At 36.5% G+C, this 18,465-nt stretch overlaps 1 protein-coding gene across 1 annotated transcript; it reads right to left on the bottom strand.

Annotated features, from left to right (window-relative positions):
- Positions 1 to 4,693: 4,693 nt before the first annotated feature.
- On the bottom strand, positions 4,694 to 6,323 carry nkx2.7 (NK2 transcription factor related 7). The gene is made up of 2 exons (XM_087779209.1): positions 6,077 to 6,323; positions 4,694 to 5,148 (listed from the first exon to the last, which is right to left on the bottom strand). The coding sequence occupies exons 1-2, from the start codon at positions 6,321 to 6,323 to the stop codon at positions 4,694 to 4,696; spliced, it is 702 nt and encodes a 233-aa protein (XP_087635335.1).
- Between the last annotated feature and the right edge of the window lie 12,142 nt (positions 6,324 to 18,465).

An 18,465-nucleotide genomic window follows, 5' to 3' on the forward strand; every position in this document is an offset into this window, starting at 1 on the left:
TTTTTGTAGACATCCTGAGATGTTTTAATTCAAGGAACTGAACTCTTTAACTTTCTCATTTTACCTTTTTTTTTACGTTAAAGAGAAATCAATTAACTTAAGAAAATATGAAAGCATCTTTGATCTATTACAAAATAGCTTTCTTTTGGTTAAAGTCGTTTTAAATACTATTTAAACCAGGCTAAATAAACTATCTAGCACCTGTCGCTAGCTAAGGTGGCTATGAATAGTTGCCATTGGGAGCTGCTGGCGAATATGGAAACTATGCTAATGCTAATGTTAGCACTGGCTAAAACAGTGTTGGCAAGTTACCTTCAGTAAAGTATTACTGTAATACATTACTTTTCGCTGTAAAGCAGTAGTGTTAAGCAATGCTAAAATCAATTTGCACTTTCAGTGTATTAAGTTTAAAGATGTGGAAGAAGTGTTCCAGCAACCGTGTTAGCTACATGCTAAATCTGTTGATACATTTGTTTGTTTGAACCGTAGACCAATTCATTTTGATTAACCATTTTAATATCATTAAAATAAGGAATATCATCGTTGCTTTGATTTTTGATGGAGAACTAACCGTTATTTTGAAATTCTATGTGAACGGAAACAACGGAAATTTAAAAGGAGTTGTGTACGTCCTCCAGAGCTGTAGGGTTTATTTTAGGATATATTTAATAGATAAATGTGTTCATGCAAGACATACTGACTATCTGATAAAATTTTCTTTCTACATTTGCTTGCCCTTTTCTAGAATTGACAGAGAAATTTACATTTGTTATCTTATTAGGTCTATATATATATATGTATATATATATGTATATATATATAAAGAGTCGTAAATGCTGGCATTATAGTTCTGTATTGAAACACCAGACCAATATTTTTGTGAAAGTAATGCACAAGTAATATAAAAGTAGTGTAGAGCCTTACATTCAAAAGACAGTTATATTTTTATTTAACTAATGAGATTAATAAAATAATTAATTACCATCATTAATGCTAATATTAGCACTAGCTAACATAAACCGATAGACAACATTTAAAAAAATGGCACTTTAATTTGTCTTTATATATAAACAAAAAAAGAGGCATCTGTGTCTGACGATGCAAACGGTCGAGCCTCCGCAGATGTCTTGACAACAGCGCATTAAGATCACGAGATAAGGCTCCAAGTAAATCTTGAAAGAATGTTGAACTCGTGTTATCCTTCCGTCTAGACGTCGACGACTTGCGTATTTTTGGGTGATACAGTCGGTGTTGAGAGGGTAAACTGTGGCAGATAAAGGTGATTCATAAATGATGGACGTCGATGCCGATCGAGGCCCGACAGTCCGTCATGTCGGTGTCACACGTGTTCACTCGACTCCTCAGGAAACACTTGAGAGCAACAACAGCAGATAGCAGTGAGAGTGCCCACTGGAGAAAAAAAAAAGACATTCCTCTCCAAAGGTGTTCTAGCCACGATGGTTTTCTTTCAGCTTTCTGTGTGTTTAGAGCAGAATTTGAGAAATGCTGAGCCGCATACTTGAGGTGACGCAGTCGAGCCGCTGACCTTTCTCCTCCGGAGCGCCATTTATCTTCCACAGCAGGTAAAATGTGTTGACAATGTTGTGTTTGAGTCGCAGCCGGTTATTCTGCCATCAATCTTCTGTTGTTTTCCTGCTAATTCTTTGTCTGGGACGAGCCGCGAGACTGTGTTGTTACAGTATTTGTCTCGGACTTTTATCTGCATCTCTTCAAGTTACTGCACCTGGACTGTTGCACAAGCGCTTGACTGCTGCTGTTGTCTGTGTGTAGGATGGTGTATGACACTACATCATTTCACTCGATCCTGTTACACAAGAAACTAAATAAAAAATATATCACTATCACAAAACAATTATCTGCCATGAATTCCCTCAATGGGCCACATAAAGCTCACTGACATTTTATATATACATTGGATATTTTGCATGGAATAATTCCAATTTTTCCAAACATATTTTAATTGGAAATAATTTATTAAATATATATATTACAAAAATGTAAAGGATAAACATAGTTTATTGAACTTCAGGGACAGAATTATACATGGTTAAACTGAGTTAAGAATTAAAATTAATTTGATTCAACATGGTGACATTTCCTTAAAAAACTATAAGGTACTCCATCATCCATTGACGCCTAATAAACCAAGTATAAAAATAGCATTACTACATTGTACTAATTGTTATTTTAAGGTTATTTAATTCTTTGCATATTTCTAAGTCATCACATGAACCTGATTCAATACTTGTGTATTCATGTTATCATAACACTGCGGCACATCTGTGAAGTGGCAAGAATGTTAGCGAAATACTTTTAGAGCACTTCTTGAACAGTAATTCTTGTCAAAGAATAATTAATTCACTTTACCTTAAATAAGTGAAGCATGTTAAGGAACCATCAGTAGATTCTGATCCACAGACCTCAGAGCCCGAGCTGGGGTGTAAGGCTGGATCAGATCACTGATGGAAGCAGTAAAAAACAGAATATTAAAGTTGATCCTGAAATAAATAATGAAGAGTTTTAAGGATCGGAGAAATGTGAGTTCTTCTACTAGAGCGGGTCAGACTTCTCGCTGCAGAGATTTGTATTAACTGCAGACGAGACAGATCCTTCTCGTTTAGACACGACAATAAACTGTTACAATAGTCTAAATGAGAAAATGCATGGATTATAAGAACCAGATCGTGTTGTTACATCATTTTCCTAAGTTTAGAGATTTTTCCGCAGTTGAAGCAAACAGTTTCTGGTCAGTTTTCTGCAGTGTTGAACTAGATACATGTCTTACATACACGGCCCAGATTTCTAAGTTTAATTTTGTCATAATAGATGTCAAAATCGTAATAAATTCCATTTATTTTATTTTTTGAATTATTAAGTAGTAAGTAAGTAAGTAATTTATATTTATAGAGCGCTTTTCCAGAGCAGGGTCACAAAGCGCTTAAACTATCAAAACAATAATAAATAATGACGTATTATTTATTGTATTTGTTTCACAAGCAAAAATAGTGTGTAAAGCGTAAAAAGAACTAGTGCCAGAACGAATTATTCATTAGTATTTCAGTCGTCTAATACTAGTGTCGTCCACCAGAGAGCGCTGCATAGTCACATCTGAACGCGACCCTTCTGGACCTCAGTGTTTATTCACTTCTCAAGAAACATCCGTTTAAAGATCGAGATCAACGATACACGACTGTGACTCAATAGTTATTTTTTATTTAATCAAAACCACAATCACCGCCTGCAGGTGACATCATACATCATTTTATGACGAGGCTGCTGGTGACGTCATGCCGAGTCTTGATTCCAAATAAATGACTCATGAAACGGTGATGACGACATGGCAACTCGACACACACACACACGCGCTTATCTGATGTGTTTAAAGTGTCTCTTGTCTCCTCTCAGTCTACATCTGCGTCCTTATCTGTGAACAGTTGCATCTTCTCTCTTCACTTCCTCAGGCCTTCATCACTTCATTACTTCATCATCAACAAGCTCGTGACGTCATAGAGTAACTAGCTGGTTGTAAGTGACTCGATAGGTCAGTATGGTCAGTACCAGTTTCTCCGGTGTAAGTGGCGGACGAGTCAGTGAGTCTGCAGGTTTGTTTACTAAGCAAAGACAGGACGAGCTCTCAGTCTTATCAGTGGATTGGAGGATGAGACAATGATGAGCACAGATTGATAGAGAGGCTGGACCAGCTCACGTTACACCTGAACAACTGAACTCTGACCCCACCAGAGATATATATATATATATATTGTGTTTCAGTTCATCTTATTTTTACACCAACGACATTATCCCCCATTTTTTTTATTGTGAAGTTATTTTGTTATTCCATTTTGTTATAATAAAGGTCAAAATCGTAATAAATTCCATTTATTATATTTTTAGGCTTATTTAATTCAATTTATATCATTTTTAAGAAATATTCGATTCAATTTATTTTATTTTTTTAATTATTTAATCATTTTTAGCAAGTATTTCGTTCAGCTTTTCGGATTATTTTATTACATATTTTAGATTTGGGATTATTTCATCCAAATTCTTTTTATTTAAACGAAATCTTTCATTCAATTTTTTTTTTCTTCAGGAAAATGTCCAGTCAAGTGTTTGTTTTCAGGTTATCTTTCATTCTTTCATTTTGTTTTCATTTACAGTTAAAGCGTTTTCTCTCCACTTCCGACGCGCGTGCGTGCGACAACTATTTTGAGATTTAAGAAGTTTTAACATGTGATAAAATACGCTATAACAATTGCGTCAAATAATGATCTGATTGATATTTTAAATCATGTTTTAAATAATATGCAAAACGTAAATTATAATGTATAAAGTTAATCTTTGTCCACCTCAATGTTTTTTTTTCTTCTACTGATTTACGATCAAGTCATTGAATAAACCAGACATTTGTAATTAACTATATTTGTTTATTTGTTGTTTTAGTTCAAATATAGCTTAAAGAATGTTATTTATTTATATTGCATTTACCATAAAAATGTGTCAGACGTCACAAAAATAATACATTAAAAATGTATAAAAAACATTTTTAAAGTTCCAGCTTCACAACTTTACAATAATGATAATAATACAAACAACATCAGTTTTAGTTTGTAATAAAATAATGTTTATTCGTCTTTAATTCATTGTTCAAATCGTCCTTCAAATAAAAGCGTCACCATCCTCTGGCCTCTGAGAAGAAGTGAGCCTCGCTGTCCACGTTATACCCGCTGCTGTACACGCCTCCGAACCCAAACCCAGACTGGTACTGTCCCAGAGTCACATTATAAGGCGCCAGGTGTTGCGATCCGGAGCCGCAGAGTCTCCCGTCCCGAACCAGCACCGGCACCGACACCGTCCGGGGCGGGAAGTATCCAGCCTCCAGCTCCAGGCTCCGGTCCTGCCGCTGACGCTTGCACTTGTAGCGCCGGTTCTGGAACCAGATCTTCACCTGCGTGGACGTGAGCTTGATGACCAGCGCCAGGTGCTCCCGCTCCGGACCGGACAGGTACCGCTGCTGTCGGAACCGTCGCTCCAGCTCCGACACCTGAGCCTGAGAGAAGAGGACGCGGGGTTTCCTGCGCGGCCTGCGGCTGCAGGGAGACGAGACGCCGCTGTCGCTGTCCAGGTCTGGAGACACAAACATGAACTTAGTATTTACTTTATTTATATCTATATAACATGCATTTAACACTATTCATGTAAGCTTGTCTTAATTTACAGCAACTATTGAGCCACATTTCAATGTTACTAAACATCTTTTAAACTAGTTTTTTTATATTATAGTAGTGGTTTGTGACATTAAACATATTTTATCATGTTAATAATTCACTTAAACGTCAATTTTCACACTAACAGGGAATACACAAATAGAAGAGATAATAGAACAGCAAATAAAAAGTAAAATAAAAATGCCAAACAACGTGTTTCAGGAGTAAAAAAAAAAAGCAAAAAAAAAAGCAGTGAACAAACACAAACATTTAAAATGTTTAAGGTTTTTCCTGAAAGTTCGACTTTATCAAGAATCAAAACGTAAGGTAATTCAATTAGTCTTTTAGATTTAAAACTAGAAGATTTGATTCATAAAATGAGGAACTTGGAAATTAAATACGCTATTTTTTTTCTTTTATATAAGGGTGACTGTTGAAAAAAAAATCAATCATCAATTAAATATATTTTTTTGAATACTTTACATTTCATTTAATTACAAAATATTATAAAAGCTCCAACATGTGTTAAAAATATATATTTATTAATGTTTTGATTATTGTTCTCAATTGCTTCCTTGTTTATATTTATTTTATTTTATAATACAATCATTTAGAAATAATATAAAACGTCTGCCTTCATACAATAACATGCAATTTATCAACTAAATATGTAGAATTAAGTATAAATCATTATTTAGTTTAGCTTCTCTCAACATTGCTGAATAGAAAAAAAGGAAATTAAAGCGAATTTATCAAACGTTTTCGCGTCAAAAGTGTATCGCTGGTGGTATTATTCCGTGAGTGTTTAGTTCCAGTGTATTTAAATGAATACTGTCAAAGGGTCTCACCGTGTTCCTGCGTCTCTTCCCTCCTCAGATCCATCTTCTCTTCAGCTCCACAGACCAGCTGCTCCTCGTAAAACCCGTCGGTACCGACCTCCCCGAGGGCTCCCCGACACGGCAGCGGGACCACCTGCTCACTTCTGGAGAAGTCCTGCTCATAGTCCAGGTTGAGGATGTCCTTGACGGAGAAGGGGGTCGTGGAGGAGCTGGGGTGCATCCTGGCGGGGCGACGGTACCGGACGTTTTCACTCATTCCGAGACGAGATGTGAGTGTCCAGATAAAAGAGCAGGAGTGGGAGAGATATCTGTCATCCTGGCCCACACCCAGGGTCTGCACCTCATCTTCTCACCTTACAGCAGGTCCAGCCCACTTCAGAACCTCTAATGGGCCAATTAACAGATGAGGTGAGTGATTGACACTTGAAGGAATCCTGCTCTCTTATCTCTGTCGAGGCTGCAGGATGTGACCTGGTGAAGGATCCGTTGATGTAATGTCCATTTAAATTATTATATAGGCAGCAGGGATGAACATTTAGTCCTTTTAATTTAAAAATATTTAACATGCTTGCTTAGTATAATATTTATGTTTAATATTTGTTAATGCTGGAACCCAAATGTCCCTAATTTGGTACGAATAAACGTGTAAAAAATCAATTAAAACCACTAAATTAGGGGCCATCGTTCTCAGGAAATGTAACTTAAAAATACAAATAAAGCATTTATTTTAGGAAATAACTTTGAATGTAGTGTGTAAAGGACAATACGAAGGATGTTTTATGCGTAACTGAATCTCGATCAGAGCTCTAAAGTGGGGATAAGAGCTCGTGAGTGACTGACCTCTTTTAAAAGAGTCTTTTTAAAGATAACATGAGCTTCAACTCACCATGAAGGAGATTTAATCTCCATCATCAAACAACACGAACTGACATCATTAGTTTGCAATAAAATACAGACAATACATATTTGAGATTTTGAATTAAAAATATTCAACCGATTAAATTAGACATTATATAATTTATTAGAAAATCTATATACATTTATTTAAATATATTGACATTAAAACTCGAATATAAGTTTATATATACAGTATATATATATACATATATATATACAAAACAAGTTTTAGGTAATTTTCCACTAATTATTTGGATATCATTGTTTTCTTTTTCTAATTGTTTATTTTAACAGTTTTTTATTTTCCTTATTAAAGAATGCAAATTCCCTAAGGAGTCACTAAGAGCCGAATACAAAATCCGCGTATATCTTCATATATTTTTGTAAAATAAAGATGTTTCTGGTTTTGAACTAGTTGACATTGACAGTAAATATTTATATTTAATAAATAATAATTCCGTAACAAACGTGTCATAAAATGACAAGATACATACTATTGCATTTCTTAAGTTAAGTTGTATGAACACATATTTAAATCAAAAATCAAACATTTAATTTCCAAATTCCCAGAAGCACTTATTTAAGTTCCTGCAGCTTAAGCTTTATTTTGACACGTGATGAATGCGTGTCTTCTTCTGCGGGGCTCCTGGATCCGGAGGCTCCTGAGCGCCACGGATCTGGTCCTCGGGGGTTGAGTGATGCCATGTGATGTTAACCACCTTCCAGCAACAACACTGTTATCCAGACACATTATTAGTGTGGCGAGGCCACAACAAACAGACACTGGACACCTGATGTTGTGGAAGTGGAGGAGCGGCGGCGCCAGCCTGCATGCTTGACTGAGGCCGAGACTCGCGTCCAGGAACAGGGACAGACAGGACGGACCACCACGACCCCGCGGGACACCACACACGGAGGAGGGGCCACTTCAGTCCCTTAGAGCCCCCGATTGAGACTGTTAATCGATCCTTTGTTTAGGGAAACTGCAGCAGTGACAGCAACACAATGGAAACACCTTTAGTGAAGCAGAGAAAGCATCTTTAAAGCAGGTTAGTGTAGCAGGAGGGTCTTAGCGACCCCTGGACGAACACTGATGGGTAATAAGTAAATAGAAATAGAAATAGGAAATAAAGATTTGAAGTGAGTTATTTTAAGGATCGGCCACTAGAGGGCAATGGTTTGAACAGGTTAAATTCTGCGTTAAGAAATACTCAATTTTCAATTTCGAGGGTTTTAAACACGTGAACAATGTTGTATTATTGTATGTTTCCTGTCACAATTATAGTGGATTGGAAGTGCAAAAAAAACTTTAAAAGTCTAACAAGTGTCTTGAAAAAAACACATACATATATAACATGCATTTAACATGATTAATGTAAGCCTTTATTTATATCAACTATTGAGCCTTATTTCAATGCTACTAAACGTCTTTTAAACAAGCATCACACTTGTTTTTTATATTATAGTAGTGGTTTGTGACATTAAACATATTTTATCATGTTAATAATTCAGTTAAACGGCAATTTTCATAGTAACAGGGAATACACAAATAGAAGAGATAATAGAACAGCAAATAAAAAGTAAAGTAAAAATGCTAAACAACGTGTTTCAGGAGTAAAAAAAAAAAACATGGAACAAACACAAACATTTAAAATGTTTAAGGTATCAAAACTTCTAGTTTTACGAACACTGATGGGTAATAAGTAAATAGAAATAGGAAATAAAGATTTGAAGTGATTTGTTTTAAGGATCGGCCACTAGAGGGCAATAGTTTGAACAGGTTAAATTCTGCGTTAAAAAACACTCAACATTTAATTTCGAGGGGTTTCAAACACGTGAAAAATTGTATTATTGTGTGTTTCATGTCACAATTATGGTGGATTGGAAGTGCGAAAAAAAACGTAAAAAGTCTAAAAACTGTCTTGAAAAAAACACATTCTGAAAAAAACCCCATTACATACAAATTAAAACATTATATGTAAAAGTCTACAAAGTTTCTGTTTTTTCTTTTTGTAAATTCGTTTCAAGAGTTTGTAAATTGTTTTTTCACTTCCTATCCACTGCACTTAGTAGTGGTTCCAGGGTTACTCTTGACAAACACAGGGGACATGGATCCAGTCCTTCACACACCACTTATAGGCAAACAACCACCGTCACTCAAGTCTTCTATTTAGAGTTACCGATTAACTTATGGTTGGAATGTGGGAGGAAACCACAGATTAAAAAAAAATGTCATTCCATTTCCTATTTTACCTATTGTTACATTGAAGAATGGAACTCAATGTTGGAGAAAATCCCACTTTAAGATCCTTCTATTTTCAATAAGATGTGGTGTACAAATCAAGGTCCCTGTTTAGCATGTTCACCTTTTTATGACCATTTAAAACACTATTTATAAAGTCCACTTAGATCAATGTGTAAACATTAAACACAATGTGCTTCAAAAAAACTTAACCTGTACATTGTTCGACAGCTCCAGGATATTTGAGTGTGACGACTTAACAACATAATGACTCTGTGAAAACCTTCTTTTTCCTCTGTTGACTCCAGCATGTGTTGCTTCTCTGTAACACAAGACGCACTGCAAGGACAGTTTACCACAAAATGCCCCTAATTCATCATAGGGCTAAATGGATGGAGTGATAGCAGCTGAAAGAGGAGAGCGTCGGCCCGGCGTGTGTGAAACTGAAGCTGTAGTTCCACCGAAGACGCCTTGTCAGACGTGGCGTTTTTGACATTGACAGGTCAATTACACGGAGAGGAAAGACTTGAGTTACAGTGTCACCACGGTCTGTCTGTGGACATCAGAGAACTTCCTCCCCATCATTGTGTCTGGAGAGAGATGGGCTCCTCTGTAGGTGTCCACATGGTGGTGTTTGTCATACTTCACACAGGTGGCCTTGAGAGTCTTCTTCCCTCCAGGTAACCTAGAGTGCAAGTCTATTATTTATAAAAAAAAACTATAATTATGGCCTCAGTCCGTGTGAAAGTCTTTTTGTCTCCTGCAGGTGTCCACACCTTTTAAGACCACTTTCATACAGCAGGTGTTGTGTAAAAAAAATACTTTACAAGATGACAAATCAAAGTGGAAACCGGCTTTGCGTAGAATAAACGACGCTGAGAAAATGTAGTGAAATCGCTTCAGCACTTACGTGTCGCAGCCACTAGATGTCGGTGTGACGCTGTTGTCATTTAGTGAACTATTCAAGTTGAGTAAAATATTAACTTCTGAAATGAAAGAGTCGCGAATTTTCACCAAAAGTGACTGTAAGTAGACATATCATCTCACTTTTATTCTACATTTAACATGAAAACATTTAGAGCAAAAGAAAGTGACAGGTTTATTTTGCTAGCTAGCTTAGTTTCAGACAGCTAACTAAGTCTGCTCTAAAATGGTGGCTTGAACCATCTTTATCCTTCTAGTTAATTTCAATTAAAACCTCCACCTTTTTAAGAATACATGCTATTGACATCACCTTTAAAACTCTTTATTTTCATGTAGTTTTCATGACATAGAGCGATTTGCTGATCATTTTCCAGCAACATAAAGGATGCTAATGCTAGCTAACATTGTTGTATGCTAAGCTTTACAACAGAGCAAGATTTGAGTGTCATGACATCTCGGTGAATCAATTGACGTTTTTAATGTTAGTTTATACAATTTATAAGGCGGATATCCTCCACTCCATGCCTCCTATAGCATCATAAAACTGTCTTTGTCTTTGACAATGTCACATGACTAAAATGGCCAAAAAAAACACATTATTAAATCATTAATTACTCCAGAAGTATATATTAAAATGTTATGATATTTGGTGGGATCATTCCTGCCATCATAAACATCTTGACAGTGATATATATATAAGTCAAAGCTAAAATATTATGATGTATTATCAAGTATTATCAAACAATTCTACATTCATGTTGATTTAAAAGCTTAAGTTTACATCATACGATGTCAGCGCTGTTGTGTTAAATAGTTAAGTTACGATAACAGTTGTGTGTATTGGTGCTGTGATGAAAGATAGATGCCAGGACCCACATTATTTTGCCTCTGATTGGTTGATTTTTTGCAATAAACGAGCACTGCAAAGGTAAATATAAGTGTGGCAGGAGAACGGCTCAAATTACATGACACTTGGCATCTCTGCAACAGGTATCTGAAACTGTGACAATTATAGTCAAACACTACTCAAATATATTTCACAGAAATAAGTCATGTTCTTAAAGATTGATCTGCTTTTACAATAATTCTGTTTTAATCTTTTTAAATAATTTTGTTAGAACATCTTAATTCTGTCATTATACTGATAACTTTATTCCATAATAAATATTTATTTAGTTTTCAACTCCAATACATATTAAATTCAAACTAGAACAATCACTAAACTTATTTTTAACAAACCAATAATGTTTCAAATGTTTTTTTTATACTATGTGACTTTTGCAGGAACATAATGGACCAGCAACTCATAAAAGATGGAAGTTTCTTTCTTCTTTTTCTCAGAAAAGCCAATGAACACAGAAGGGTTCAAATCGGGCTGCCCTCAACTTTCCCGAAGAGCTGTCCATCGACCGCCCCATCACTACAAGCTTCACCTTCAGGAATTTTCGTCTGCGTTCAAAAATCCAGCAATAAGGTGAGTCCCTTTTCTTTTTATTCATTTGGGAGAGGCATCTATTCATCACAACCTCCTGATCTTGGAAGGTGCATGACGGTTTTTACTTTTTATATGGTCATGGTCTCAACAATAACGATCACAATTTCAACTCAAATCATAAATAACAATGTTCTTATGTTCATAAATTTAAAATAATTGACCTTAGTTGGAAAGCAATTTGGTGACTTGTGCTTTTCTTGTATTTTAAAAATGATGGGTTTACATTTTGATGCCAATCTTTTAAACTAACGTAACCTATTGTTTATCATTTCCCTTAAATATACGGAATATACACGAATAATGCGCAGTTAATAAAAAACTCTGCAGCGAGAATTCTGACCGGCTCTCGTAGAAGAACTCACATTTCCCCGATCCTTAAAACTCTTCAATGGCTACCAGTTTCTTTCAGGATCCACTTTAAAATTCTGTTTCTTACTTTCAGAGATATTCATGGTCAGGCTCCTCCTTACATCAGTGATCTGATCCAGACTTACACCCGAGCTCGGGCTCTGAGGTCTGTGGATCAGAATCTACTGATGGTTCCTCACACACAGTTCTGGACCAGAGGAGAGAAATCCTTCCAAGCTTTTTCTCCTAAGGTTTGGAACGATCTTACTCTCCCTCTGTGTTTGATGGATCTACTGACTCCTTCAAAAAACATCTTAAGACTTTCTTATTTGTCCAGGCTTTTCCATGATTTTCTGGAACTCCTGTGTTTGTCTTATGTGTCTTTTAAAGTATTAACTGCATATTGTTTTTGTTTGTTAAAGCGCTTTGTGACCCTGGTCTCAAAAGGCGCTTTACAAATAACTATTACTTACTTAAATCTGCTTGGAAAGCCAACAAATTGCAGTACATCCTTAAATCCTTGTACTTTAATGCCTTATCCAGAAAAGATGATCTAATTTCCTTCAGTGGGTATTTCCCCATAGGACAAGAAAAGATGGCGATTGATGGTAAAAAAGAGGGGATCTAATCATTCACAGTTCCCAGTCACCCTTCATTTCACTGCACATGTAATTTGTCACACTACTGATGAAACCGACACCAAGTTCCACAGGAAGGAGAAGAAATAATGAACATGGAACACAGTGGGAGATGGTAGAGGCTGCAGTCGTAGCATGCAGACCACATTGTTAGTCCAGCCTGTTATAGTTTGAACTCTAACAACTTAGAACAGGTTTATTACTTTTTTCATTGGCAAAAATTTGAGCTAATTCAATTTAAGGTTCCAATTTGTGGCACAACTTATACGCCAACACTGAATTGTTTTCACATTTGACGAAAGGAAAATGTATCGGAATTCCCCCCGTGCGGCACCAGAAGTTCTTGTTCAAGTAAGACAATTGTTTTTCAACACACTTTATATTTCTGTTCATTAAAATATTTTTGCACACAGGGTTTTATCTTAGACTAACAGCACAATTGTTTTTCTTAGCAAAGCACGCCACAGGGGTCACATTTAGTTTTACTGGTGAACGTTCTTTATTTTGACATTTGCCGTGATCAACTCACCATTTTTTTTGAGAGAAATCATCTGATACATTTCGAAAGGCAGTAAAAAGAACATGGATTTGATGGATAATGTGCAAAAGAACAAATATCTATAGATTTTGGTGTAGCAATGGGATAAAACAAACTTAATTTTGTCGTTGAATCAACATTTAAGAGGGTTATGATCTACATGTGATCCTTTTCCTATGTTTGATGTATGTATATGTGTTTAACTCTTTCTCTACCATGTCATGGTGTTCCTGGTGTTTTTTTTCCTTTTTCCTTGTCTAATTGGCGGAGTAGTTCAGAGATACATATTTTACAATATTGGTTAAAATGCCATTTTAAAAAGTGTGCTTGCATCTTAAATATTGTTATTTGAATTGTAAAGTGTCTTAAGATAACTCTTTTGTGATTTTAAACTTTAACCCTTAGGGTATCTCAGGGTCAAGGGGACCCGAAAGGCCCACAAACAAATGTGTTTGAGGTATCCCTTGTTTTATCTGAGTGTGAGCGTGACCCGAAGACAACACAAGGCTGGAATAAAATAGAATAGAATTCAATTAAATCCAATAACTGCGTTGAATTTTTCTGTTTAACTATTAATTCATATAACATTTTAAATATGTCAACTATATAGTTTAACCATATCTAGAGTTGAAGAGAGCTTCAAAGGAGGAGAAATCTAAACAGGTTACTGGTCCAACATAGGGCATATTTTGGAAAACAACATTATCGATACAGTAAAAGTATGTTTTTTTCGACTGTTCAAGGAAAAAGGAGTACTCTTGCATTACGCTTTATAAGTTAACGTTCAGAATATTCCCTTCTATATTTTTGGATTTCTTACAACACATACTTGGGTAAGCAGACAATTGCATCTCAGCATCAGACATTTCCTTATAAAGCTGCATCACAAATCACTTTCAGGTCTTATGTTATAAATGGTTTAAACTCAAGGCCTTTGGAAATTGAAGCTACAGTATCCAAAGGCATCATTGTTTCTCCTGTTTTTATGGAGAATAACTGCCAACAAAAACACAGCGCAGCATTATATCAACGATCGTCTGCGTTAAGTGAAGCAACACCGGTAAACATGAACCAAAGCACGAGTTGACTTCATCGTCCTGGAATGCTATGGGCTACTAGAATCATGGTCTGCGGATTTCAAAATATGGGCTTAACTTTGAAGATATTTAAAGTTATTTCATTTTCTCATCACAGCATTTAGAATAACAAACAAAGTTCAAACGTTTCCCTTTTACTATGACCTAGTAAGTATTTTGCTAAAGAATTTGGAATAGTTTGATACTACACAAAAGTTTTCTTTTTAGTCATGTTGTTGGTCGAGAAGGTACTGTGCTAAACTTCTAAGGTGATACTAATCGCAATATATTTTGTGTTAGCTGGTAATGGCCAATTCATTCATTCATTCATTTTCTTTACTGCTTAACTCTTATGTGGGTCGCAAGTTGCCAACCAACCTCTGTATTTTTTTGGACATTTGGGAGGAAAACAGAGGGCCCGGAGTAACCTCACGCAACATGGGTAGAACATGCAAACTCTACACGGAAGGTCACAAGCCTTTACATTTCAAAAGGTTTATATTTCAAAATAAAATGTGTATAAATTAATATAATTAAATTTTTACACTTTTCACAGTTTTCTGTTGCAATTAAACTTCCAGCTGCTAGATGGCAGCAGTCCTTATGTTCTGCGCAGCTAAAGGAAGAAGTAAATCCTACCAGATCCTGGCAATGCCTGAGGACAAGAGGATACAGTTGACTCAAACAGCTTTTAAAGCTGACGTTTGGACATAGTTGGTTTAAAAAAGATTAATATAGTTACAACTTCGTCATGCAGTCAATTCTGCAACACCATAGTGAAGTAATCGGGCAATACATTCATTCATTCATTGACAACCGCTTTATCCCGGGGTCAGGGTCGCGGGGGGTCTTTAGCCTATCCCAGAAACATAGGGCGAGAGGCAGGGGACACCCTGGACAGGATGCCAGTCTGTCGCAGGGCACACAAAGACAGACAACCATTCACACACACTCATACCTATGGACAATTCCACAAAGTTCTCAATCAACCTCTGTATGTTTTTGGACTGTTGGAAGCAATACTACAAATATATTGTTGTTTGTATAATATCGCGATATATCGTTGCCCCTGTATTATAATATGTATTGTATGTATTGCTAATAACTATCCCTTCTAAACACGTGATGAGATTAGTCTAGTGTACGTCTTATGATGGGTGTATACGCTCTGCTTCAAGGTGACATTATGAAGTACCTTTTCTGTTGGTGTAACGTCTCCTTGCTTCAATCACGGCGTCCATCTGGTCAGATTTAGCCCTGCCTTTATCTGGACTTTCAGGGTAGTTTGCACCTTCATAAGACAGAAAACATTGTGTGCTTCCTTGATAAATCCTCACATAAGTAGTGCAGTCTAGTATTTATTTTAAATGTATGTTGAAAATTAAATGGATAAATGTTCAACTGTAGGATTGTTTTGTTTATTAAACCTACTTCTGTTTGTCTATATTAACTATAGAAAACGCTGCTCATATTTGATTGACAGCACAAAAACAAATCTGGGTTAATTAGGTTAAGATCAGTTTAGAGTGGAAGTGGCTATCAGATGATATCAGCTGGCTTTTGAATTAAGAAGAAGCAGACTCATCCTTCTAAAACACACAAGCAGATGGTGTGAACCGCATCTGCATAATTATATTAGAATTTCCACATCATTGAGTTATTACTCTCAGGGTGGCGATACAGCAGCTCCTGCAACAGGCAATAAAGTGAAGACTCAGGGTCAGCACGCTGTTCAAATGTTTCCTGGCAACAAGACATCTCATTGTGTTCACCCCGCACAAAGGCAAGTGTAGAGACACCGTTTCGAAAAAATCTGAGGAAAGTCAGCATCCATTGATAAGTGAGTGTCTCTTTAAAAATGGAAAAATCTGTGTGCAGAGCTGCTGCATCACCTATCCATGAGGCTGGAGAGTGGCTGATGAGAAAGCCCTTCAGGACTCTTCTCTAAATAGGCATGAAATTATATCTGCCTCTGACTGAGATTAGCGTCCACGGAGCCTCTTCTGCGCTCCTGCCCCCTCTTTTCCTCAGGCTCTTCAACCAAACATGCAGTTTGCAGTTTCAGCTTGTTTTGTGCTCAAGTTTAAGAAAGTTCATTTTCATCAAGAGGTGCTTTCACTCTGTCCTTGATCTTCCTCCCTGGTTCCCAATGGATATCTTCTATACAATGACAATGACATGTGCTCATCATTTGTGGCTGCTCTTTTATAAGGACTTTCTTTTAAACATTCATAGCGTACAACTGCATCACTTTTGCTCAACATATTAACATATCGTGTAGGTATCGAAAGGAGATTGAGAGAAATATTCTTTGCATGCTCAACAAAGAAGGCTCTGCAGCATGAGAGGAAAAAATGTGGTTCTGGATGGACACGCTGTCCAGACACGTTTTAAAAGATCTTTTAAAAAGACAGCAGGACCAGACAACATGTCACCCTTCCAAGACATTTAAAAGGTCTGGAGTTTAGTACAGTATTTTAACTTCCAATCATTAATAAATACCTTTGGTTAACAGGGAGAAAATACATAAGGAGGAAAAGACCAGTCGTTAAACTGTTTTTGCTTTTTTGAAATACGGAAATTAAATTGATGTACATATTACTTTATTTATGTGGCCCAACAACAAATTGTTTTTATAATTTGTGGTATCCCTTGTGTTTTCTGTAGGTCAATGTGCTTGACCTTCTTGGTTTCCAGAAATACATACGCAGAGTTTGACCACACACTGGTTAAACAGATGTCTGTGTATAAATGTCCCCTTAGCCATATAAATAGTTTACTTATATCCATGAGAGCATATTTTGATATATTAAAAAAAATGTTCCTGTCAAGGACTCTATTTACAGTCGCTTTTACTTCATGTAATTGTGGCTTTCCTGGGATTCCACATCAAGAATAGTAATAAAAAACAACCAAAGCAGATGCAAAGTTGTATAGTGGTTATTGTGATTGCCTCATAGCAAATATTTTGTGGGTTCACTTCCAGCATTACCCAAGCTTGAGCTGGTATCACTGGACACTCCAAAAACATACACAGGTTGATTGAGACTCTAATTTCTGTGAGTAGTGGTTTGTCTTTGTGTGACCTTTGACAGGCTGATGACCAGTTCAGGATCTCCCCGCTTTTAATAGGCATCAGTCACCACGACCCGAATAATGGAAGAAGCAAAGAAATTGAATAAATAAACTCCAATACTTGATCCAACCAAATCAAATTTTATAAAACTACTACTACCCTTGCTACATTAGTAAAGTCCATCTAATTCCTCATCCCCAGGACTAGAGGAATACCAGAGGTGTAGTAAACCAGATAGATTTGGAAACAGGTGTCACCATACTGTATACACACATAGAGTAAATGTATGGCTTAACTTATGTATGTTTATGGACAGTAGGTGAAAATCTAGCTGACCGGGGAAGTAAATAAGGAAACAGTTTTACCCTGAAGCCTGGTGAGCTACCCAGGGTGTTCCCTAGTCCCTGTGTAGCTTGGATAAGCTTTATGCCCCCATTAAGCCGGAATCGACCAATAATTGTTGGATATAAAAGGGTAATAAGATGCTGTGTGACATGACCTAGTTTAGTGACTATTTATCCTTGAAATACTTGCTTTGTTTACTTGTAAAAAGTGGCAGGGAGTTCGGATCCTACGTCATTTCATAAACTTTAGGGCAGCAAACAGTCTGGTCATGAGAGATTTTGAGGTCTTGTCTTCGTGACACAAATGAAAGTGGATAACCCGGGTCAAATGTTGGTAATCAGTGCTCCTGGCATCATACAATGACGCACTTCGTAGATCCATGACTCTAGGTGGAGAAGGCAGTGATGACCTGTTACGTGACATTGTCTAGAATGGTTTGTTGCCCATGAATCAAAGCTTTGAAGCTTGGTTTCGAGTCGCTTTGATTGAAATGTGGGTGATGTGGGGTAAAAACAATCATGATATCTATGAAGAAAAGAAGTCGTACGTTAAATTCACATCCACTTTTGTTCTTTGGGATGAATGTCTTGCCTGCGAGCATCTGATTATAACTGTAACACGCTAGTGTTTTCAGACATTTTGACCTTGATATCGGACACATTAGAATGATGAGGTTCTAAAGTAAATATGGACATAGAGAATAAGTTAAACAAGATCCCAGATATGATAAATATTTTATTTCCGATCAGCAAAAGACACACAATTGATGCATTTGTATCTTTCATGACGTTTCAGTACAGAGAGATAAAACCCAAACAT

Source organism: Callionymus lyra, chromosome 1 (genome assembly GCF_982586985.1).
Source record: "Callionymus lyra chromosome 1, fCalLyr1.hap1.1, whole genome shotgun sequence".
Taxonomy (NCBI): Eukaryota; Metazoa; Chordata; class Actinopteri; order Syngnathiformes; family Callionymidae; genus Callionymus; species Callionymus lyra.

Coding starts and splice junctions, on each gene's coding strand:
- nkx2.7 (XM_087779209.1), bottom strand. CDS start 6,323: ATGAGTGAAAACGTCCGGTACCGTCGCCCCGCCAGGATGCACCCCAGC. Junction 5,149..6,076: donor GGAAGAGACGCAGGAACACG/GTGAGACCCTTT, acceptor TTGTGTCTCCAG/ACCTGGACAGCGACAGCGGC.